The 25,088-nt window shown below is 41.0% G+C and overlaps 1 protein-coding gene and 1 long non-coding RNA gene across 8 annotated transcripts; one reads left to right on the top strand and one right to left on the bottom strand.

Moving 5' to 3' along the window:
• The first annotated feature begins 475 nt into the window (after positions 1-475).
• On the top strand, positions 476-21,735 carry LOC123181524 (N-terminal acetyltransferase B complex auxiliary subunit NAA25). Of its 2 annotated transcripts, none has more exons than XM_044593805.1 (19): positions 476-769; positions 1,900-2,056; positions 2,142-2,260; positions 2,350-2,424; positions 9,218-9,311; positions 9,403-9,521; positions 10,415-10,485; positions 11,583-11,721; positions 11,806-11,975; positions 12,921-13,120; positions 13,242-13,372; positions 16,078-16,154; positions 16,992-17,066; positions 17,353-17,545; positions 18,119-18,238; positions 18,810-18,948; positions 19,135-19,181; positions 20,001-20,261; positions 20,794-21,735. In XM_044593805.1, exons 1-19 carry the CDS (start codon positions 623-625, stop codon positions 21,493-21,495), a joined length of 3,036 nt encoding a protein of 1,011 aa, XP_044449740.1. In that variant the 5' UTR covers positions 476-622; the 3' UTR covers positions 21,496-21,735. The 2 variants fall into 2 exon arrangements, with proteins under 2 accessions (XP_044449740.1, XP_044449738.1); XM_044593803.1 differs by having other exon boundaries at positions 11,583-11,724.
• LOC123181525 (uncharacterized) lies at positions 4,809-8,635 on the bottom strand. Of its 6 annotated transcripts, XR_006491754.1 has the most exons (6): positions 7,968-8,633; positions 7,508-7,882; positions 5,916-5,985; positions 5,617-5,744; positions 5,055-5,107; positions 4,834-4,938 (listed from the first exon to the last, which is right to left on the bottom strand). It is a non-coding gene; the product is annotated as an uncharacterized lncRNA (long non-coding RNA). The 6 variants fall into 6 exon arrangements; XR_006491755.1 differs by lacking the exon at positions 5,055-5,107 and having other exon boundaries at positions 4,809-4,938; positions 7,968-8,631; XR_006491756.1 differs by lacking the exon at positions 5,055-5,107 and having other exon boundaries at positions 4,882-4,985; positions 7,968-8,631.
• Positions 21,736-25,088: the final 3,353 nt, after the last annotated feature.

Below are 25,088 nucleotides of genomic sequence, written 5' to 3'. Positions count from 1 at the left end.
TTGTAGAGAAAATCATATACATCTAGAATACCAAATACACATGCTTAGATACATCATAAGACATACTTTCATATTATATACGTTTGGTATTGTAGATATAAATAATTTTTTTTATAAACTTGGTCAAAGCTTATAAAGTTTGACTTTGTAGAAAATCTATATGCACTACGTTATAGAAATGAGGGAGTATCACTCTAGGCTCTGCTGTGGGGCCAAACGGCACCAATAGTCCGACCACCATATCGTCACTTCTCATCCGGTTCTGCCGGTCTGGTGCAAGGCCCAGGCACCGTTTTCTCTCTCCGTCGATCCACACCGCCCACCCGGAATTCAACGGTCCAGAACTCGGCAACCTCCCTAATAGGGTTACTGCTCAGTCTCACACGGCAGACGAACCTACGCCGCCCATCCTGCCATCGACGGTCCACCCTGGCCACGCTCCTTCCTCGGACGTGCCCACTCGGGTCGCCCTGCGCACGAGCCGCGCCGCCGTCACACCCCGACTCGATAAACCCTTCCGCGCTGTGCCTCCGCGGCTCTCCCCTTCTTCCTCCTCCCGCTCCCACCCGCTCCACCCCCCGCCGCTCAAAACCCTAACCCTAGATCGCGAGGGCCGGCTGACATGGCCAGCAAGTTCGGGCTCGCCGGCGGAATCCCGGAGCGGCGGGTGCGGCCGATCTGGGACGCCGTCGACTCGCGACAGTACAAGTCCGCGCTCAAGCTCTGCACCGCGCTCCTCGCCAAGCACCCCACCTCACCCTACGCCCTCGTGAGTTCCCTCGGTCCTCCTCGTCCCCATTTTTCTGTAGTTCCCGTCACGGTTTGATGAATCTGGCTTGGAAAATGGGTGTGGGTTGTTTCGATGCTTATATTTGGAGCGTCCTGTGTCTTTTTAATCAAACGGATCGACGTACCAGTTGCGTCGATGGAAGCTAGATGGCTTGTTGTGCATTGTGCTGAATTGCTTGTTAGTTCTAGCTCATACTAACTTGCTTGAGCTGTTGATACTGATTTAAAGACTTTTAGTAGGAGGCTTCTTATTGAGGGGTCTGGTAGGAAGAGGTTGTGGCAATCCTAGGAAACAAACTGCTCAGACTAACGTGTGGAACTACTGGCATTCTGAAGCCACTCCCATTAAGCTGAGCCGTCTAATTCACAGTGGATTTATTTGAAGGCCTTCAATTCCTCTCCCTAGCAAAAGTTTCCTAGATTGCTGTGTATCAAGTTGGATGGGAGGAGAGGATATGGTGGGAATGAGGTGATATATAGAAGTAAATGGGTATTGTGGACTGATGGAACTTCCATTGAAGCTAGAGAGGTAGGGGACAAAGATATTTTGTTAAGAGAACTACAGGGGTCCTATCCCAGATGAACGGGCTTTTACTTGCTTAGCTCATAAGTGTCACATAGCATGCCATTTAGTTTAAACTTGGCCATTCGCTTTTGTCAAGCTTAGCCCCAGAAGTGAAGCCAATGCCTTGGTTCCAGCAGGTGGCAAGATACTAACTCTTGGGCTGTGGTAGCAAATCAATTAGTTCAGAAACTTAAGATTAGGCATTGTTTGTACTTTATGATATAATGCTATTAAAGTTAGGATACTAAGCTCTTCCTTAGACATTTAGGGATGTATATTGTCTGTAGTATTGTAGAGCTGTCTCTCAAATCAGCTTGGACCTTGAAAATCTGACATGCTGTATTTGTTTTGTGTGACAGTTTCAGTTAGCATGGCCTTGACTTATTCCTTTTTATCTGTTGAAGATCTTGTAACAGAACCACCGTTTTCATGCTGCTACCGTTTTGAGTCAACATGATCAACTCAGTTTTGATACGAACTAATGACTTTATGTTGGCTGTATTTAGAATGCGATTAAATGACACTGTTTAATTATCTAATTTCAGGCTCTCAAGGCTCTTACTTTGGAAAGGATGGGAAAGCCTGATGAAGCACTGAGTGTCTGTTTGGAAGCCAAGGAGCTATTGTACTCGAATAACATTTTCCATTTTGACGATCTCACCCTTAGCACACTACAGATAGTGTTTCAAAGGCTTGAGAGATGTATGTTTATACTTCACTGTTTGCCTTATCTGTTTGACGTCACCATTTTTCTAAATTATAATGTGACTGATTATATTTCTGCCAGTGGACCTTGCAACTTCATGCTATGAGTATGCTTGTACAAAATACCCTAATAACTTGGAATTAATGATGGGACTCTTTAATTGCTATGTCAGAGAGTACTCATATGTGAAGCAACAACAGGTATGATGGTAATTTGCTAGTTGCTCAATTTGAATTCTCTGTGTTCCCTTGTTCAGTTCTTGATCCTCCCACCTTAATATGTTTTGCAGACAGCGCTTAGAATGTACAAAACTGTAGGAGAAGAAAGGTTTTTGCTTTGGGCAGTCTGCAGCATTCAACTGCAGGTAGGTTCATCATACATCCATGAGTTACAAGTTCTGCATTCGCAATTTTAGTTGAAGCAATTGTAATGGCACACTATCATTTTCTTGCTCACTGGAAATTAAGAAATCTCTACATGAAAACAATGCATTGTCATGACTCCTATGGATGTATGGACAAGCTGATGGAGTGATGGTTCTAGGGTTTGGTAATTGGACAGAGGATAGGGAGGCCATATACAGCATTCAAGCAGTTGATATCATTCCGTCGTTCGGCTTCCCACTTTTGAGCGACTTCTAGTTTTGGATTTTCTTTCTTCCAAAACGAACACCATATTTGAAAATCAAGTATAATAGAGGGAAATACTTCTTGCGTGAAGCTTTTTCAGTATAAATGTGACGGGAGAATAAAAGAAATGTACTATGGGAGCAATTGGAAGATGCTTCAGTACAATAATAGAAGGTACCACGTGGATGCAATTCAGAATGTACTACTAGAGCACATACTTCATAATAGAATATTAGTGGAGCAAATACAAATTATTAGTCTAACAAATAAACAATGTCAGTGTAACGATTCTGACGATATCTGGTGGAAGAAATAGAAGTATCAGTGGAATAACTAGGAACTGCTAGTAGAACAAATGGAAATATATTATTGGAACTAACAAATATTATTGGAGTAATATATCTTGTTGGTTCATACGTGGAATTGTATTTTCATTGATCACACATGCATTACTCGATTAAAATGTATGACCTTACTGAACAAAGCTGAAAAAGAGAACACTATGACCGTTTGAGTAAACTTATGCAAAATGAAGCAGGACTCTTGTTAAGAAGATCTTGTGATGGTTGAAACGGATTGCGGTTAACCTGTCTAAAAGATACATTCTTTTGTAATCTATGTATTAGATTCTGGAGCTGCCAATCTCTAAAAACCACCTTTTATAGGGGAGGGAGGGATGAATGATACACGCTTATACACTGTGTTTTTGTATAGCATTCACTGAAGATAGTGGATGGGGAGAAATACTGTGAGGGATTGGGAGCACTCTGTGTGTATAGATATGCTGAAGATAGTGGGAGGGGAAAATAATACTGAGGGACACTGTATGTATAGCATTCACTGATTTACTGAAGAGAGTGGGCAGGAAAATAATACTGAGAGGGATTGGGAGCACGCAGGACATAAACGGAAGTGGAAGATAGGAAAAATTGCTACTGGTCTCTGGACTTCATCTGAGGGCTGACCTATCAATTCTTGTAGATTACAAAACCACTGTAAATTTTGGGCAACATCCTAGTTTTGTTAGGTGTGATGCATTTGTCCATTGGATGCAATCTAGTGACTTGTTATAGTGTAGGCACTATTTTTTGTACTACTCTGATAATTGACGAAATAGATACGATGCATGAATGCTCTAGGTACGAATTATCCATCTGATGCAATGCGATATTGCATCACAGGAAGTATACAAGTTGTGTTTGGTTTATGCCCAAGGTTGCCCTACCAAAACATTGGCTAGCCAAAACTTTGGTTGAGGTTTTGTTTGTCAATGAGTTGGCCAACATTAGGAAGTACTCCCTCCGTTCCTAAATATAAGTCTTTTTAGAGATTCCAACAAATGACTATATACGGAGCAAAATGAGTGAATCTACACTCTAAAATATGTTTACATACATCCGTATGTTGTAGTCCATTTGAAATGTCTAAAAAGACTTATATTTAGGAACGGAGGGAGTAGAATGAACTAAAGTTCACAAAAGAGCATTGGCATGCCAAAAAAATAGGCAACCATCCATACATAGACTAATTTTTTGGTCAATACTCAATAGCCAAACTTTTGGCAGGTGACACTTTGGTCACAATCCAAGCATACACTGCAAGTGAACCTAATTCTTTGAAGTCTTCGGTGTGAAACGTTATTGCACATTTGCACTAGCCTACTAGTGGCTGGGGCGCCACCTGAGGCGGTACAGTGCGCACTAATCAAGCTAGCGCATTTGTTAACGTGTCGACAGTTCGAATGAGCGACAATGGTTAAAAATATAATATAGAGAATAGAACTGCAGTAGAAGAGTGTTCATTCATAAAGCAGAGCAAGCAAGTAGTTTCATCTATGCTGATAGCTTAACAGAGAATTGACAATCTTACAAAGTGGATGACTGATCACAAAGACACATTCAGCGGTTCAAATCAAAGTTCAGCGGTCTCCAAAAGATGGGCGATCTCCAAAATAGAGGCAGAGTTACTCGGATCATCACAACGCAGGCATCACAAGTTTTGGAGAGAAACTAGATACATGGATCATATAGGTGCGTCTAGAGACGATGAACAGTGAGACTGCATCACTAGTTTACTGACCGGCTCCTATTGGCTTCACAGACCTGCTCCTATTGGCATTTTATCAAACTGGACTATCATCGAGACATACGTCACCACCATGAAGCACGCTCAATAAGAGGTTCCTGACTCACAGCCATGACCTCAGGCACCTCACCACCATGCCGAAACCCAGACATCGGGATGGTCCTCTACAAAGGAGAGAGCATCAGCACAATCATGTTAGACCTTGCACCGCCTGTACAATGAGAATATCATTATGATTCTCCATAGCATGAGTTTCCAAGAATAGGAAAATAAATCTTACATCAATTTCTTCTCAGATTCTGAAGAGCTCCCTAAATCATAAGAGATCAAGTACTGTACCAAACACACACAGGTACATGAAGATAGGATTGATAGATAGTGAACAGTAGTCTAATACACTATATACATGGAACAAACTGAGAAAAGTGTTGTTAATAAGCAAGATTCGGAGGGAACATGAATGATCAAAATCATACATTCATATAAAATGTCGCGTACTACTGGTTACATAATTCCCCATTATTGAAGTAACTTGGATGCATATTGTTTGGTGCAAACAGCAAAATATTCTGCATGGATTTCTTATATCTTTAGAATTCACATTACAGCATAAGAATTCAGGATACTACTATACTACACTGAAATCTAAACATGAAACCCCTCACCCACTGACTTAATTAAACCAAACAATCTAATACTCTGAACTGAAGTTTACCTCTAGTCATCTCAAAATCAGAGAGCCCGCACACCAAATAACAAGAACAAAGTTCCACCGTTGGCACCACCCGAAAAATGAAACCTTACCAAAATAAAAAAGCAGGTGTACAGGAAACAAGTATTACCAGGAACGGAGATCTTCCAGTCCAGGATGGGCAGCGCTGCCGCGGGCTACACCTGCCCGACCACCGCCGTCTGCTTGTCGAGGAACCTCCGCGTCATGGAGTAGCAGAGCTCCAGGCCGGGGAGCGCCCTGTAGAGGTAACCATTGGAGTAAAGCAGGAGAGTTAACCGCTAAACTCAGTAGCAAACCTGTAGGCATTAACATGGAAACCTATAAATATAATCTGTAGCTCATATGGGGATTAGCAAACATGGGCATTTTGACTCGCCAACCAAAGAAAGTGAGACGGTAGAATCATACCTAGCTATGTTTTCTCCATGGTAGCACGACATTACCAGCTCATGTCGGTAGCATCTAAGATGAAAAATCTCTGTAAAAGACGCAATCATACATCCCAGTTAGCACCATCAAGTTACTGGTTCACCTAAAGAAAACTGCTTCAGGTTAGCCAAACTACAGCTCCTTCATTTTATAAACTACGTGAAGGATGAAGTACGATCCCATCCTGAACAAAAGTATGTTAGGGTGATATAGAAGATGGTAAGCAGTAAGTACAGTCCAATCCACATCTGTACACTGCCTAGAAAAATAATCTGAACAGTCTAATATAGAACACCACAACATAAAGTGCCTAATAAAGCACAAAAACGTGATCCAAGCAAAAACTGCATAATGAAATTTAAAGCAATCTATAAAGGCTAAGGGCATAGTTTTCTTTATCATAAGCGTCCTATGGAATTCAGAAAACTAAGGTTGCGTTTGGCTGCTTAGTATTTTTGGAGTTTTAGGATAATACCATGTTTTTTTTGTAGAAATCCCAGTTTTAAATACTTTGACGTGTTTGGCTTCGACAAATACTTTAGTTTTACAAACTGCAGCATATCTAAAACCATGGTTCTTTTGCTGTATCTAAAAAAGAGGTCTCAGCCTCTTTTTTGTAAACTGAGAAACCTTTGCTTGAGTCCATCTTCTTCCTACCCTCATCACCCATCATTCCTCCATCTCTTCCGCAACTACGAAATCAAAATTACCACCTAGGAAGGTCGACTACTCTGCCTTTGATCTCTTCAATCATTGAGTATTGTTCTAGTGCAACAAGAGGCAGCCTATACATTAGATAGTTCTAGACGTTCGGTCCTATCGGATAGTGCACGTACACATACAAACAATCAGCGCTGGCTGGGAACACAATGACACGCACGGGAGCTTAGATCGTCGAGTAGATTGATTGATACTTGGACCACAGTTATACACAGCAGTCTAAGCTAGCTAGCTGATCGATTTCATGTAGCCAGAGACACAAGATAAGTCGTGCTTGTGCATTGCAATCTTTTTTAACATATTAGGCTACCTTCTTTTACCCTCGGTCTTAGTCCAAAGAGATTTGATTTAGAAATGATAGTTTTTTAGGAGATTAGCATATACTCCTATAACATTAGGATTTGAGGTTCAAATACATTAATCGAGAAGAAAGGTAAGTCATATGTGTAGACATACGTACAAATGCTATGTTATAAGAGTTCAGATCATCCAGTAATTTTTCTTAGCACAACTTTTCATATCACACTATTTGCACACACAAAAGTCTGCTTTGGGCTTCGCTGCAGTGCAAGAAGCAATGTCACAATATCTCAAGAAACATTGTACACTAAACCTTCCCCGGACATAAGTTTTACGAATCTCCTTATTTTTCCACGGGCCATTTTCTTTTCCTAATTGAGGAGCTTTCGCCCTCAATTTCATTTCATCGAAAAGAAACCAATAAAGCGATAGAAATTGTACGGTGGAGTTTTTTAGTTAATATAGGGTTAATATAGGTGCAGCTATTGAGAATTACATAAACAAATAGGATCAATGTAATTCAAAAAGATAAACAGAAGAAAGAAACAAACCTTGGTTTAAAAGTCGTGTTACAAAATCTTGGTTGTAATTTCTGACTCTCAGCAAGTAACTCATACCAACTGTAATCTTGGTTGTAATTTTAAGGGCCAGTTCCATCGGAATTAGATTGTCAGCACCTGCAACATCCAAGGGATCAAAATTTCAGCTTGTGTAAACCATGTCATAACACTAAACATCAATGTTGAATTTACACAACAGCACCGTCAGCAACAAAGGCATGAGTAAAAGAAAAAGAATGTGGCCTATCTAATAAAAGTAAGAAGAGCAAAATAAATCAATGGTATCCCTGAAATGTGATCTACTACAATACTGCTTAACTCTCGCACATTCTCTGTCAACTCTCGCACTCTTGAGTATTGCTTCTCCTACAACAGAATGGCATGCATCAGAACACATGGTATTGCTATAAACAATCACTTGAACGACTAAGGAACCAAATGAAAAAAACACCTTTCAGATTCCTCCAAAGGCTTGGCATCATCTATTTCCACATCAGAATCAGCATGATGCTTTTCATCGGGATTCTCTTGATCATCATCTTGTTGTACCCAAAACAAATGCAACTTAACCAATATATGATGACTGCTAGCCATCCTACTTCTGAAACTACAACTACAGTCAATGAGAATCAGTGATCACATCTACAGTCGGTAGCAAGACAAATACAATAGCCCCTAGCAATGAACCCACTGGTCTCGGCCCTACCCAACAAATGAACAGAAGAAAAACAATGATATAAATATCTGACAAAGATATATCCAACCTGGCAAGTTTTTAAAGTTAATTTAAACATTACTGATTCATTTTGCAGCAGTCTACATGTCAATTACTTCAAAGACGGTCAATCTAAATAAAAGAACAGACTGTGTAAATAGTATTCATGCTGATAATACCTAATTCCTTTGATACCTAAATTGCAAAACTGCAAGGCCAGCAGGGAGTCAACGATGCCATCGCCATGGTCGATCTGGTCCGAGCCACCTCCCTAGATAGCATCCGCTCCTCCCTGACTTCTTCGTCGACGACCCATGTAGATAACGAGCAGCACGAGCAAAAAAAGATGAAAAGGAGGCAGACGGCGAGGGCCTAGGGTCGAAGTCCTCTCGGCCTCAAGCTCCGACACCACCGTCACCAGATCCATGCCGCCACTCCTTCATCTGCCTGGATGTCCCCCATGAGGCTCTCAACGCCGCCGCTGCCATGCTCATCGACAATAGCCGACGAGAGAAAAGGGGCGGGGGTGGCGCTGGTCGGGATGGAGCAGGGTGAAAGAAGAAGCAGAGGAGAAGTGGGCCGTCCTCCGATGGGCAGCGCTAGAGGAGCGATGGGGGCGGCGGTGGCGGCGGCAACCCTAGGTTGGGGTGGGAAAATGAGAGGGAGCGAGAGAAAAAAAGATCTTCCGGTGCGAGGGATGACCTACCAGCGATTTTCTTTCTATAGTACGTTGCACAGTAACACAGCGACACGTGTACAGGCTCCTTGTTCGCTCCTTGCGCGACCGTTAAAGGGTTTAATTCCTTCTCTGATCTCCTTTTTTGCATCTGGAAAACATTCAATTCAATATTTAATAGCGATACTTATGCCATGCACTAGCTAGAACATGTAAGTTGAGGGCTTGCATATAGCATTATTAGCTATGATTACCTTGCATTCCATATGTGCTATTATGTTATATATGACTTCCATTTTGCCCATGGCAGGCATATTTTAGCAGCGGAGGTGAGAAATTGTTAGCATTTGCTGAAGCATTGCTTAAAAAGCACATAAGTTCACATAGTTTACATGAGCCAGAAGGTATCCCTGCTTACCTAAAATGCACCATGTATGAGGTTATCTTTTTTTCCTCAAGATTTGTTCTCTTTTAACGTGGTTATACTACTTGCAGCACTTTCTCTCTATGTTTCAATTCTGGAACAACAGGCAAAGTATGATGCTGCTTTGGAAGTTCTATCTGGAGACTTGGGGTCTCTTATGGGAAGGGAGGAGGACAAGCTTCGTTTGCAGGTAATTTCAAGATTCATTTATTTGACAGTGTCTTGTCTTGATTACTACTCATCTGGAATCTGGATACCAGTCAGAAGTCACAGTTTGTTTTATCATCTTTATATAATCATCAAGAGGAATTTATGGTAACTTTACATTATTTTCTTATGTCAAGAGAGGTCGGGGTAGACCAAACTTGACAATGGGAGGATCTGAAGGACTGGAATATCACCAAAGATTTAGCCATGGACAGGTGTGCGTGGAAGTTAGCTATCCACGTGCCAGAACTATGACTTGGTTTCGATATCTTATGGGTTTTAACTCTAGCCTACCCCAACTTGTTTGGGACTGGAAGGCGTTCTCCTCGTCGTCGTCGTTTAAATTATTTTCCAGTGTATAGAGTATAGACTGAACTATTACATACTTATTCTTTCTTATGGTTATTTCTGTTCATTAAATGGGCAACAGGGTGGGCGAGAGTATTATGGCAATGTGGCGCTCTCCTACCTCAGTGATCACACTGAACTTCAGTGCAGAGGCTAGAGTGCTTTTCTGCATGTATACCATAGCAATATCTGAGTTGATAGCTAAACCAGCTGTTCTGTTCTTCTTTCTGCATTGAATTACTATGCAATACCATAATTAGTTCAGAACCTGGCAAGTTTCTGAAAACTATGATGAGCATACAGTTAAAGTAGTTTCCTGTACTGTGGTTTTAGTGAAAACGTTATGCCCTTAGTGTTCCTGTTGGTGGTTATCTAATGTCTGTTGCACCTCTAGCACTTACAATCTGTACATGTGTACAAAAGGTTACTTTAACTTCTAACTTCTAAGTCTTTTTTTCTCTCCCCTTCTAATATGCTTGGTAATGAAATTGATAACCACTTACATTTTACCCGACTTCAAGTTGACAGGGACGCCTTCTTACTCAAGCGTGTAACTATGTGGCTGCTTCTGAGATATATCAGAAGGTTCTTGAATCTTGGTAATGCTTTCTGTCATTAACTCTACATTCTCAGTTGTTAGTTTGCCTTTGACCAATTACTGCTTAAGTATGCGTTATCAACTTGTTCCAAGACATGTAGTGCTCTACCCACTTAGAAATTTCTCACTCAACAGCTTATAGGAAGAAGTAGCACAGTACCAACAACTCTTTTCATGATCATACTCAATGATGTGCGTACTACTCCCTCTCTTCCGGTTTAGAGGGCTCAAATCTGAAATCTCATCAACCAAGGTAGATGGTGAGTGGATGGCATGAGTTTTGTGGATACAAAACTGCCCAATTAAATATTTCCCACATGTTTGACTCCTGAACAATAAGTGCAGCACCCTCCCTCTAATTGGACTTGCATGGTGCATGTAGAATAAGATGCATACATGACCACTAATTCCCTCTCTCTCATCTCTATGAATTAAATGTGGAGTGAGACTCAAAGCACTTTAACTCAATTGGATGGCATGAGTTTTGTGGATGGTGAGTGGATGGCATGAGTTTTGTGGATACAAAACTGCCCAATGAAATATTTCCCACACGTTCGACTCCCGAAACAATAAGTGCAGCACCCTCCCTCTGATTGGACTTGCATGGTGCATGTAGAATAAGATGCATGCATGACCACTAATTCCCTCTCTCTCATCTCTATGAATTAAATGTGGCGTGAGACTCAAAGCACTTTAACTCAATTGGACTCGTAAGTGAACCTAATATAATGGATTTTTTTTGGAGATGAGCCCTTTAAACCGGAAAGGAGGGAGTAACACCATAAATGTGCTACTAAGTACAAAGGCAGGCCTGTCTTTCTGAACGCTCTGTTTGCTTCCTAGAAAATGTGTATGGACTTACCTATTTTGATAATCCTGTAATTACTGTGGTTTTTATTTAATTTCAAGCTTTTGATGTTGATATCTCAATTAGGGAGCATTGCTATGCCACTCACTGTTTCGTTTTCATGTTTTTTTTTATCTTCCTCCTTCCTCTAGTTGTCGCAGCATATTTTATCCATACATTCAGCCTTTGGAAATTTCTGCTTTCTTCTGTTTAGTTTTTGATAATTGTCCTTTTCTCTTTTGACTGGGCAGTCCTGATGACTGGGAGTCCTTTCTCCATTATTTAGGCTGTCTGCTGGAGCGTGACGTGAAGCTGCCTAAACCAACCACTGGCGAACATACTTGTTCTTCCTGCTCTGTAGATTCGAACAAGACTTCTCTCAGTGAGGAGGTGGTACGTCCTCCACCTGAAGCAATTCTCTTTTACCTTGTTTTGGTGACATGCATCCGGTTTACTGAAATTACATGTTTGTAGGTCGAATCTCGCCTTGCAAGTGCATTGTTATTTGTGCAAAAGCTACAAAAAAATGACTCCAGTGACTCTGTTAGAGGTCCTCATCTAGCCAATATTGAAATTGAACGGCAACACCGCCTCAGTGGAAACTCAACAAAGTTTATGGAAGCTTTGGTAAACTATTTCCACAGGTCTGTCGGGGTGCATCTTCTTTCTGTTTCTGTGCCCATTTGGAATCTCTTTATACTCTATACCACGTGCAAGCATGGAGATCAGTCTTCAGCTTGCAATAAGCCAGTTTCTGTTGCTTCTGAAATTTTGATGTCCAATATACATAATTTATGAAAGCTTATTTAATTAGTCACATTTTGAATTTCTAGAAAGTTAATTGGATATTTCTCTATTGCTATTCACTTCTCTATTATCATGTGTTGCTGATTCATCAAACTTTGTGTTTGGTGCTCTTTAGACATTGGTAGAGGCTATGTTTCCTACAGATTCGGGCATATTCATAGAAAGTTAATTGGATATTTCTCTATTGCTATTCACTTCTCTATTATCATGTGTTGCTGATTCATCAAACTTTGTGTTTGGTGCTCTTTAGACATTGGTAGAGGCTATGTTTCCTACAGATTCTGGCATATTCATACTATCACCTCCTTGGCATCAGAAGCAACCATCCAAAAATACTGGGAGATTGTACCGTACCTTCTAATATGCATCCTCACCTATGCCTCTCTCTTTTTCATTTGATAGTTGGCACCATTACACATGACCCATGCTGTTGCTACAAAAGCATGGGTATAAGCTAAACTATTCTGTCAATAGTTATAAATTACACTCCATATATTATTGACTTTGATATTTAAATGTATGACACTGTATCCATGTGAGCTCACCATTTTCTTGTAATGGTAAAAGTTTTGCTTTTCAAGCCCATACCGTGTTATGCGGTGCCTTGTACATGTGTGTCCATGTCTGTGCAATCTTGTGTTTTAGATGTCTAATTTTATATCTACTGGTACTACATCATGGCGCCATCTGTATCTGCATTCTTGAAAATATTGATAATAGTTCTTTCTATGTTTTCACATTCATCTCTAATTTGTAGCTAACAACAGCGTATGGCCTTGCAGATTTGGTCACTTGTCTTGCTCATCGTCAGATGTTGAAATATACCTCCACATGCTATCGGGTGATGAAATAACGGAGTTGCTAGATACAATTTCCAGATCTTTTGATGCATCATCCGTTTCAGTAAAAGCATTGGGTTTGACAATAACTACTTTTAAGGTTCAAGAACTTTTGGGAACTTTATTATCAAAGTCAACTACAGGTCCACCTTCTCCAGAAATCACATTATTGTGTTTCTATATGTTTGCTTAATTTGAAAAGCTGTACTATGCTGTGTTAACCAACCATTTATTCTTATACCTTAAATTGACATGCCAATTCAGATCTTCAGCGCATTGCAAAAGGAATGGTTGAGACATTTTACAAAAACTTGCCTCTCTCAAGAGACTTAGATCCTCAGGAAAGCATGCATGGAGAAGAACTGCTGTCTATGGCTAGCAATATTCTTGTGCAGGTATGTAGCTGTAGCTGATTATTACTTGTACGAGAGAAACAGGATCTGGGAAGTGTCCATTTTAGCAATTTATAATCCGGTACCGCAGTCTGTTATTTGCCACCTGCTTGAAGAGTGCATTCCTATTTCCTCCTGGTCAATGCATCGTGATTGTGCTATATGTTCTTTACATGAACTTTCCAGAACAATTATATTATCCAGCTGCTTGCACATTTCTCAGTGTCTTTTTTACATTTATTAATATAAGAAATTACACAAAAGACAAGTTTAATATAGCAGCAGCAGCTACAACAACGACAAAGCCTTGGTCAGCAGCTTTATTTATAAAGCGGGGCGAAAGCCTATTTCGAGAGAGCAACAACAACGACAAAGCCTTGGTCCCAAACAAGTTGGGGTAGGCTAGGGCTGAAACCCATAACATCTCGCAATTAACTCATGGTTCTGGCACATGGATAGCTAGCTTCCATGCACCCCTGTCCATGGCTAGTTCTTTGGTGATACTCCAGTCCTTCAGAAGTTCAGATCTCTCTTTATGGACTCATACTCCAGTCCTTCAGATCTCTCTTTATGGACTCATACTCCAGGTCTTCAGATCTCTCTTTATGGACTCCTCCCATGTCTAGTTCGGTCTACCCCGACATCTCTTGACATTATCACCACCGGAGCTTCTCGAGGCTTGCGCTGAATATGCCCAAACCATCTCAGACGATGTTGGACAAGCTTCTCTTCAATCGGTGCTATCCCAACTCTATCCCGCATATCATTGTTCCGGACCCGATCCTCCCTTGTGTGGCCACACATCCATCTCAACGTGCGCATCTCCACTACACCTAACTGTTGAACATTTCGCCTTTTAGTCGGCCAACACTCAGTGACATACAACATTGCGGGTTGAATCGCCGTCCTATAGAACCCGCCTTTTAGCTTTTATGGCACTCTCTTGTCACAGAGAACACCAGAAGCTTGGCGCCACTTCATCCATCCGGCTTTGATTCGATGGTTCACATCTTCACCTATATCCCCATCCTTATGCAGCATTGACCCCAAATGTTGAAAGGTGTCCTTTTGAGGTACCACTTGCCCATCAAGGCTAACCTCCTCGTGCCTAATAGCATTGAAAAACCACACCTCATTTACTTGGTTTTAGTTCTACTAAGCCTAAATCCTTTCGATTCTAAGGCAAGGTTTTTAAGTCGCCAAGTCAAGCCAAGTCGCCGAGGCTGCGGCTAGTGGCTTGCTGGCTTGAGTCAGCGACTTGGCTTGATTAGTCGCCCCAAGTCGCCATGGCACAACAGTACATAGAGCAGCAGAGCACATAGATATACAGCAGCAGAAGAGCACATATACAACAGAGAAAATATACTACATCTAAGCAGAGCACATATAGAGCCCACCCTGCGCTCTCTTTCATATACTATATCTAAGCAGAGCACATATATGGCCCACCCTGCGCTCTCTTTCCTTCGGTCCTCCTCCTTCCCCAGTCCCCACATGATCACATATACAACAGCAGCAAGCCACGCGAGCCAGCGAGTCGTGCGACTAATCGCCCCAAGTCACCGGCGAGCCACGCGAGTCGCGCGACTTGCTCCCTGAGTCAAGTCGCCTGCGCGAGCCAGCCACGCCGCGACGACTTGGCGATTAGTCGGCGACTCAAAAACAGAGTTCTAAGGTTTGCCTCCATAGCTCTAACTTTCTATTAACCCCCGTCAGACTATCATCGACTAGCACCACATCATCTGCAAAGACCATACACCATTGGATATCTCCTTGTCTTTCCCTTGTGTATCCGTCACCAAAGCAAAAAGATAAGGGCTCAGAGCTGACCCCTGCTGCAGTTCTATTTTAATCGGAAAGTTATCAGTGTCGCAATCACTTGTTTGAACACATGTCACAACATTATGGTACATGTCCTCTATGAGGGTAATGTACTTCGTTGGGACTCTGTGTTTCTCCAAGGCCCACCACATGACATTCCGCGGTATCTTATTGTGGGTCTTCTCCAAGTCAATGAACACCATATGCGGGTCCTTCTTTTGCTCTCTTTATCTCCATCAGTTGTCGTACCAACAAAATGGCTTCCATGCTCGACCTCCCAGGCATGATACCAAATTGATTTTTGGTCACGCTTTTCATTCTTAAGCGGTGCTCAATGACTCTCTCTGATAGCTTCATTGTATGGCTCATCAACTTAATTCCATGGTAATTAGTACAACTTTGAACATCCTCCTTGTTCTTGAAGATTGGCACTAATATACTCCGCCTCCATTCTTCCGGCATCTTGTTTGCCCGAAAAATGAGGTTGAAAAGCTTAGTTAGCCATACTATCCTATGTCTCCGAGGCCTCTCCACACCTCAATGGGGATACAGGGCCCATCGCCTTGCCCAATACTTGACCAATTTCACAGAACTAGACTTGGAACCAATTATATCACAAAGCTCTAGACTTGTGGGCCAAGTTTACCGAAGTGCTGATTTAGGGCCAGTTGTATCACAAAACATGTTTGCGATGCATTTCCACTTATGCTGGGTCCACATTGCTTACTCACAAAATCCTAAATCTGTAGTTTTGTGATGTGTTCTATCTGTAGGTTTATGAAATTATTCATAAGTATTGAGTTTGTGATAATTGTTAAATTTGTACTTGAACGAAATTTACCCTTTTAAATACAGCACTAAAATATACTCGTGATGTCTTGGAACAGCTTTTTTGGCGTACAAGGAATTTGGGGTACTTACTTGAAGCAGTTTTGGTGCTAGAGTTTGGATTGACTGTTCGCAAGTAAGTCTACTGTGATATGCACATATCTTCTGTTGGAACATGGGATTAGAAGATCCATTTGTCTATCACTATCTTTTATCATTGAGTTCTGTGGTTGATTCATTGTCAGCCAAATATCTACTCCCTCCGCTCACAAACATAAGATATTACTTTTTTGTGAATCAGATGTATATAGACACATTTTAGTGTGTCTGTTCACTCATTTCAGTATGTATAGTCCATATTGAAACATCCAGAACATCTTATATTTGTGAACAGAGGGATTAGCTTTTTAGGACATACTGAATTAAGCTACCGAGTTGACTAAAATGGTTACATTTGAAGCATAGGAGTATTATTGTCCAAGCGTTGTTGCTACACTTGTACAAAAGTGACATTATATTTTATCCTACTAGCCACAAACTCTATTTCTTTTTCTCTCTTCTAATTTTCATGCCTTCTCTGAATTGGCTATCTAAAATTTGCTATGTCCTGTGGTAATATATTATCTTGTTGATGAAGCCTAAAAATACAAAAGATAGGTAAATGAATGCTTTTGTTCCACTTTATGAAGCCAAGATAATGTCAAATAGTTACTACTCCCTCTGTTCCTAAATATAAGTCTTCTTAGAGATTCCAATATAGGCTACATACGGAGCAAAATGAGTGAATCTACACTCTAAAATATGTCTATATACATCCGTATGTAGTCCATATTGAAATTTTTAAAAAGACTTATATTTAGGAACGGAGGGAGTACCATATTCAATCAAGTTATGGTTTTGAAAGAAAAACATATTATCCCTGTTTATTTAACTAGTAGCTGAATGATAATATCAATTTTGCTCGTCTGCTCAGGCATGTCTGGCAATACAAGATTACTCTGGTGCATCTGTACTCTTACTTGGGAGCTCTTCCGTTAGCACATCGATGGTAATCTTTCCCCCTGCACATCTATTTTGAACAGTGCTCTCACTATTTAGAACGTGCTCCGTAGCGGACCATTGTCCCCTAGGTAATTCCATGGTAAAAAGGTGCTTTCACAAGAAATTCATTTGTTCCATCCCATGCGCTTTTCTTATGATAAATTGTGTTTATGTAGAATGTTGATCTGCTAATTATTTCTTACAGGCATTAGTGGTTTTTGTTTGTTTCCTCGAGGTTGTTTGATGAGACCAGGGTTTCATCTATTTATCCTGACCTGTATTCTTGTATACAGGTATGTAAGCCTGGAGGTCAAAAACATTCTTCTAGAATCCGTCTCACACCACATCTTGCCACAGATGTTGAGTTCTCCTTTCTTGCAACAAACTGCCAGTCTTGTGAAGGATTATCTTAGGTTCATGGATGATCATTTGAAAGAATCTGCTGATCTTACCTGTCTTGCATATAGGCACCGTACTTACTCAAAGGTAAGCAACAGTTTTTTACTTCTCACTACACTGTACAACATAAAAGTAGTGGTGTAATCTGTATTTGCCCGCTGATGGTGAGCACTACTACTTAGTTTCCACTATTTGTTCTCACTGTTACAGCCAGGGCTTGAAAAGTAGTACCTATCACCAGCAAGAACAGATATGTAAACTGGAATCTAGGGTGAAAATTTTCATGGTCTTTTGTTGCTTAGTTTGTGTGATTATACTCCCTGCGTACCAAAATATAAGATGTTTCTGCAGTTCAAATTGAACTACAAAAACTTCTTATATTTTGATACAGAGCTAGTAGTTTGTATAGCTCAATGTTAGGGTATTATACTTTATAGAATTCTTCTCTACAATACATACTTGCAAAGCTGATGCCATATTTATCTAAATTATTGCATTATTTGTTAAATAAGTATGCTGCTTGTCTTTGGGAGCTTGGATCATGTCACTTGTCCCCCAAAAGGAAATATGCTTGGTCCCCCCCCCCCCAGTTATGTTGTTTACTTATCGAAAGAAATATTCTGCAGCATTTTCTCATTATTCTGTGATATTGTTGCCCAGGTAATTGAATTTGTGCAGTTCAAAAATCGCTTGCAACGCTCCATGCAGTATCTTGCTGTAAAATCTGATTCTGTAATACTGAGCCTGAAGCAGAAGTCTGAGTCTCTTGAGGAAGTGGAGGTTAGTTGCAACTTATGAATTTCAAACCCCAATGTCAGGAAGTAGTTTTATTAAAATTATCGGCATGCATCGATGGTTGAAGGAAATACATTTAGTTTTTCTTTTCCAACTTGTAGCCATTTTGAACCGTGTATACAAAATTCTATTGTTATAAATGGATATTCTACCAGGACATCATCTCGTAGGCGTTAATATTTTCTTGTACAAGTAAATAGTACTACCTCCTTTCAGGTTTATAGGGCTCAATTCAAAAATCTCACCAACCAAGGTATATGGTGAGTGGTGGAATAATTTTTGTAGTTTGCAAAAGTACTCAATTAATGTGCTCGTTTTCCTCAAAAAATTGTGTTTACCAATGCATTAATTGCAATGCATGCATGCATAAAGTACATGCATTGGTGAATTTTCTCTTAATCCTTCCATGCAATGATTTACTGCACCTTAAAATCTGAACATGTGATGGGGAACAATCAAATTGAGACTTATAAAACGGGAAACCTAAAATTATGAGATAAGCCCTTTCATTTTTTATGTAACCCGTACCAATACTGATAATTGTCCCCAATTGCAGTCTGTTCTTGAAAATGTGAATCATGGAGAAGGCTTGGTTGATCTATCAAGTGAAGACAACATGAAACATTTAACTTTTAATGAAGATCTCGAGGCACGCCCTTGGTGGACACCAACAACCAGTGTAAATTTTCTTTCAGGTAGCTTCTCATGCTATGCAAAGTTTCTTATCTGTTTTGTGCTTGACAATAGCACCATTTTGAACTCACTATGTTGCATGCTTGGTAGTTAGTTTTTTCCATCCATTTTTGTGTCTTTGTTGGAGTCATTTATGGTCTTGGAAGCACAAAAGTTCTTACTATTGTTATGGACTTGTGATTTTACAGAACCAATTGATGAAAGTTCGACACCTGCGTGCTTTAGGGCCGAAGTGGTATGTCATTTTTTTAGAACCTTCATTTACATCGGCTCAAACATTTTCTTTCTTATCGCCTTCATTCATTGCATTACTTAATTAATATTTTGAAGAAAAATATTATATGCATCACCCGTGTGACATCTAGTTGACTATCTGAATGATCTAAAAACCTAGTATACCTCCGCGTGGCAGGTGACATAACCCTTCCACGTGCCAAGCCAATTTTTTATTTATTTTTCATCGTTAGCCTGGACACTTTATTTTTTCAACAACATGCTTCTTCATTCTTCTCATCTCCACCTCCCTCCAACGTATGGCGTATTTTTTACTTCACCAATGCAGCCTGCCCACCGGTTGCGCCATCCAATGCCGATTCGACCCTGTATAATGTCGATGGGCCTGTGGCGATCCCTAGTTGTGGTGGCTATGTTCCCTTGCCATGGGCGACATGATCCCTAGCCCAGTGAGTGGATACCGGTGCGTGCTGAAAAACCCAGCCCACTTTCTTCTGCACCACAATTCCGATTGGCTCCAAAATCCATAAGGCCTGGAGGCAGTTGCAGTCGCCTCCTCGGTGCATTGCATGGAGAGATGATAAACACTTCCTATGTATATTACAACAAATGCAAGAAGTGATAAGGCCTGGAGGCAGTTCAGACGCCTCCTCAGTGCATTGCATGGAGAGATGATAAACACTTCCTATGTATATTACAACAAATGCAAGAAGTGATATTTCTATCCGACTAGGCACTAAGCAAAAGTTCCCTACAAATTTGTTTCAGCCTGTTAACTAAATCATTCCTTCCCTCTAAAATTTTCTTATGTTTATTGCAGTGCAAGCACAAATCTACTGAGAAGGATGGCCCTAAGATGAGAGATGCTGAGAGAAAATGTCTTGTCCCCCAGCTTGTTTACCTTTCCATGCATGGTTGTGTATCTTCCCTCAGGGAGACTGAGCCCAACGGGTCTGTTTCTGATATCACTGTTGGGGAAATGAAAACCTTACTTGAGAAATATGCTAGGACTATTGGCTATTCCATGGATGATGCTCTAAGCATGATTCTTGGTATATCTTCAGGCAAGAAGTCTATGAAGGTATGAATTAACTGAATATTTGTTACCTTTTTGTATTTACTTTCCTAATAACCTGCCGATATTGTTCACCTATTCTTTTCATCAGTCTTTTTGTATCTGAAGAATGATTTAACTATCTGCCTATTATCTTGCTTCGGTTAGAAAGTAAAAAGCACATGGTTCTTTCCATGCTCTTCCAAAGCTAAATCTTGAATTCTAAAGCAGTGTTGCTTGTAATAGCTGTACTTGGTATTTATACCTTTTTTTGTTGAAAGCGCAAAGGCAGTACCTTTAAGATTATGTAATCTGTTGCTCCTGGTATGCTGAATGGAATGGTTCAATCAATTCAAGCCCTAATGTGATGCTTCCCTTTGACTTTTTCTACAAGTTAATTACATCTTTTGTGGAAATAAACTTTTTTGCACTTCACTGAAATGGCGAAAATGTTTTAATTATTTGAAACAGTAGTTTCGACTCCTTGCTCTTATTGCTGCACAACTGCAGTACCATGATTAACCCATCAACTGCACCTTGCTGACAACTGTATTTTCAGGATTTTGCTCCTGATATTGTGAGCTGGATGAGTTTTGCTGTATTTATTAATGCAATGAACTTGTGGTCAAATGAATCAGTGATCCCCAGAACTGATCCGAGCAGCCCAAGTTCTTGGGAGATTGTGGACAGCTTAGTGAAAATTTGCATAGAGGAGCACCTGACTGATGCCAATAGAATCCTGACTTGTCCTGGAAATAAAATTCCACTATTAGTGCAAATGGTTACAGAACCCATTTCTTGGCATCTCATCATAATCCAGTCCTGCATGAGAGTGGTGGCCCCGCAAGGAAAGAAGAAAAAGAAAAGTGGCCCATCGCTGCGACCAAACATGCCTCAGTTGCAAGGAATTCAAAGATCTGTTCAGTGCTTGATTGAAACACTCCGAAGTGTCCAAAAATGGTTATCTGATCAGATGAGTCTAGAGGAGCAAGGTTTGGATATCTTAATGTCATATTTGCAAGGAACTGGCGATGAAGGTCCAGGACAGACATTCAGAGTCTTGGAAGAGAAACCAGCAGCACATGCCTCTGAGCTTGGTGATCGAATTGCTCAGTCTCTGGAAGCATGGAGTTCTACTGGTGTGGTAAGAAGAATTGTTGGAGCAGAACATGAGGTCCTAGCCGAGTTCAAGAAAATGGTTGACTCTAAACTCAAGCTGCTCATGTCAGAATCCGCTTGTCTATCTTCGGTGTTACACTAGAGTTGATGAAATTTTGCACATGAATTTTGTTCTATTCTTGTTGTGGCGTTCCATTATACATATGTTGTAACAGTATAACAGAATGTCTGTGCGCTTTTGTTGTTTGACTTTCTTCTATTCGATTGAGGACATCTTTTTTCCCTTTGCTTTTGTGTCTCTGCTCCTGATTTGGTATTGTGGTATAGTTATTGTATTACTCCAATTTGATTTGGTGCAATATAAAACGACGCATTCCATTTTTGTTGGCGATTTGTTGCACAAGCCATTTGGTGTCTCATGTCTTTAACCGGTCGACACAAGCGGGCATGGCTTTGACGGGGAATCACTGCAATTATTTGTTACTTCCATGATAATCAGTTATAGTCCAGCGAGGAGCCCAAAATGGGCATATTTGTCGAGGACGCGAATAGTGTATTCATCACTTCGGGAGATGGAACGTAGGGGTATCTCTAACCTCAGCCCACATAATTGACATAGTATTTGTCGGAAGGCGGCCATCAAATGCTTGCCCAAACTTTGGTCCGTAATTACAATATTTTGTCAGCCAAAGTAAAACTTTAGAAAGTTAAACTAATCTGTAATAGACGCTGACCTCGTATGCCTGGCCGGTGGCACCTCCGTCGCGTCCGTGCCGTCATCATCATCCGAGTGGCCCTTCTAACGGCGTAAGGGTGAGGGGTCACGTTGTCCGATCACTTACCGACATCAATGTCGTGGAGTCACGCCCGCTTTGGTGCGGCCTGACCAACATGAATACGTGGCAACCGCTTCACGCCGAGAGGGTTTTGGATGGGACGTGGCGGTCAGACACGTACGTGGCGGACGTCCGGACTCTGGCAAACCTTCAACTGGTTTGCGTCCGGTTTAAGGGATTTGAACACGCGGATGCGTCCATGGATCGATAGGCATCGTGTTGGATGACTTGCATCATCCGGACACGTCGGTCCGATCGTTTGCATGCGTTTTGTGGGTTCGCGTTGAAGATGCCCTAACAAGATAAATAAGATCTCCAGTCCTCAGTAAATAGTTACTGGGGACCCCTTGTAATAGTTTTCAGATCATTAGGGTGGGTTGCTTTTGTAGTCATAATAACCTACCCCCAATACCCAAACTGGCATATGGGCCACTTGCAATGAGATATATTGATTACTTCCTTTGGTGACCCGGAAATGAAACAGAAAGGATCCTCGCCTTTTTCCCCGGAGGTGACCCTAAGTAATCGAAACCACGGGCGGACGGTGCACTTTAACGGCTTCTTTGGATCACAGGATTTGCAAAACAAAGGAATAGGAAAAATGGAGGATTTGATTGCCATGACATAGCCAATCCTATGGAATTTCTCCATAGGTCGGACCTCATGTGTAAATTCCTCTGGAATCAGCACCTTGGCGGCCCAATCCTTAGGAATTTTAGTGACCTAATCCCGTGATCCAAATGCATTCCATAGGAAACAATCCTAAGGTTTGATATCCCGTGAGAATCATGTGAAAATCCTCCAATCCAAAGAAGCCGTAAGCTAAGATCTCAAACAAGGTTTTGTTAGAGAATTAAATCCAGCTTTGTATCGGATCATAAATCAAGCTGACACTAAAAGAACACTTATAATAAAATTAGGCTTGGGTATGAGGACTTATACTGACAACCATATATTTGTGTCGGGACCTTCTTACTTTGTGCTCTCGAAGTCACCCATAAAGATGTGCTTGTTAAGTATCGAAGTGGGGAATGTGTCCAAATTACGTCTTGACCGGCACGCGTCCTGCATCAAGAGTCAATTATCCAACCGAAGGCCCTATCCGCCGCGCGGGGTTGCCTCGATAATTAAGATTGCAATAATCAGACAAAAGCATTGGGCGTTTAATGACTACACCCCTTGAATCCCCAGGGATAGGATCCGTGTTACCGTACTAAACCTTTCTGTCACTGGTGTTCAGAATAACAATTCACAGTCTCCATTCCCTTAGCCTCTTCGTGGCTCATTCTCCATGATTCTGGGTAACTGCAAGGATGAGGAACACGAACGAGACAAGAGTCAACTACAGAACAATTTTATGTTACACATACGAGACGTTAATTCAAAGTCCTTTCATTGCCCCCTCCAACAAATACATCAGGTAGGAAGCCCCTTGCCTTAACCCATGACCTTATCGAACTACTAACGCATGATCACACAAAGGACACATCGAAGAACACATCATGAAGATAGATAGATTGATTGATTGATAATATATCTTAAAATGGATGTCGTGTGTGATACATGATTACAAGTATGACTAGATTACTGAGAACTATGGTGGTGGTGAAGGTTGTGGCTATGGAGATGGGAAATGGCGGAGGCCAGGGTTGATGGAGATGGCTATGGTGGTGATGACGAAGATTGGCTTGTTCTGTGCTCCCTTGTTATCCATTTGGCGTCGACCCCTTTATAAAGGCTGTTCAGGTGGACTAGGAGCCTCGATTTCCATGCCATACGATCGCCCATACGAGCGGGTGCGCTCGTATGAAACGCCGTCTTTTGCTCTGTTTCCTATGGTGCGCCTCCCAACTGATTCCCTCTATCTCCACTTTACTCTTTTCCATGTATTGGCTTGATTTTGTCCATAAATAGCCATTTCCGGTGGAAACAAAATAAAGGAAGGATATTTGGAATCCAATACATTCATTAGTCAGTAGTGGCAATATTGGAGCGAATATCTCGGTTCTAGTGAAATATATCGGTTTAAACTCAGGTTAGAGGAGTGTAAAAAATAACACTTGTCAACTCCCCCAAGCTTAAACTTGATCGTCCTCAAGCAACATAGAGAGAAACCAGAATCATAAGGAACTCAGTTGTATAAACCAAAATAATGAGAAGGTTTTGGTTCATTTAGACAGGTACGTCTAGATAGCCCCCCCCGCTTCTTACCTAGAAACTTAGTATAGCTGTAGGGGTGGCATGATTATTATGTAAGTGTTAGTGAAGCAAAGATAATCAAATCAAAGCTCTTGCTCAACTAGATAAAATAATATGGTAGCACCTAATTCTATTTCCTCTAGTTAACACTTGTTTGCCGGGAGTGCACGAAAGAATTTTTCTTTCTTTGAGCAATGAAAACATAAATTAGGGAGTGAAAAGGTATGTAAAGACAACATGATTCTAGAGTAACCCGCTAGCACACCCACGAGTGTCTCGTCGTCCAGGCTCTCAAGGACTATGTTTCAATCATTGTTTGCTGAAACTTTTGTTGTCACGTGACAGGATTATGCCAAATAAGTGATCATGCATAAGGTTTCATAGTGGCTTAATTTTTGGGAACTATGGACCAATGTGTTGTCTCTTGTGATCTCTTGTGATCAGTTCCCGGTATTTACCGCATACACACATTCAAGAGAAAGCTGAATAATATTCGATGTAGTGTTGCCACTATGTACGATAACAAAATCATAGCCGAAATCCGAGCCAAAATTCTGGTGGATCATTCATTCAGCGGAGTTCTTAGCTTAACATCGAGAAAGGTGATGAAGCCACATTTATGCATGTACACATGCATAAAGTAGCAAGGCCATATCACCAGCAAGAAGTTGAAGCACCATTAAAACTTGTAAATAATAAT

This window comes from Triticum aestivum, chromosome 1D (genome assembly GCF_018294505.1).
Source record: "Triticum aestivum cultivar Chinese Spring chromosome 1D, IWGSC CS RefSeq v2.1, whole genome shotgun sequence".
Taxonomy (NCBI): Eukaryota; Viridiplantae; Streptophyta; class Magnoliopsida; order Poales; family Poaceae; genus Triticum; species Triticum aestivum.
This window is presented reverse-complemented; position numbering and strand designations above follow the sequence as displayed.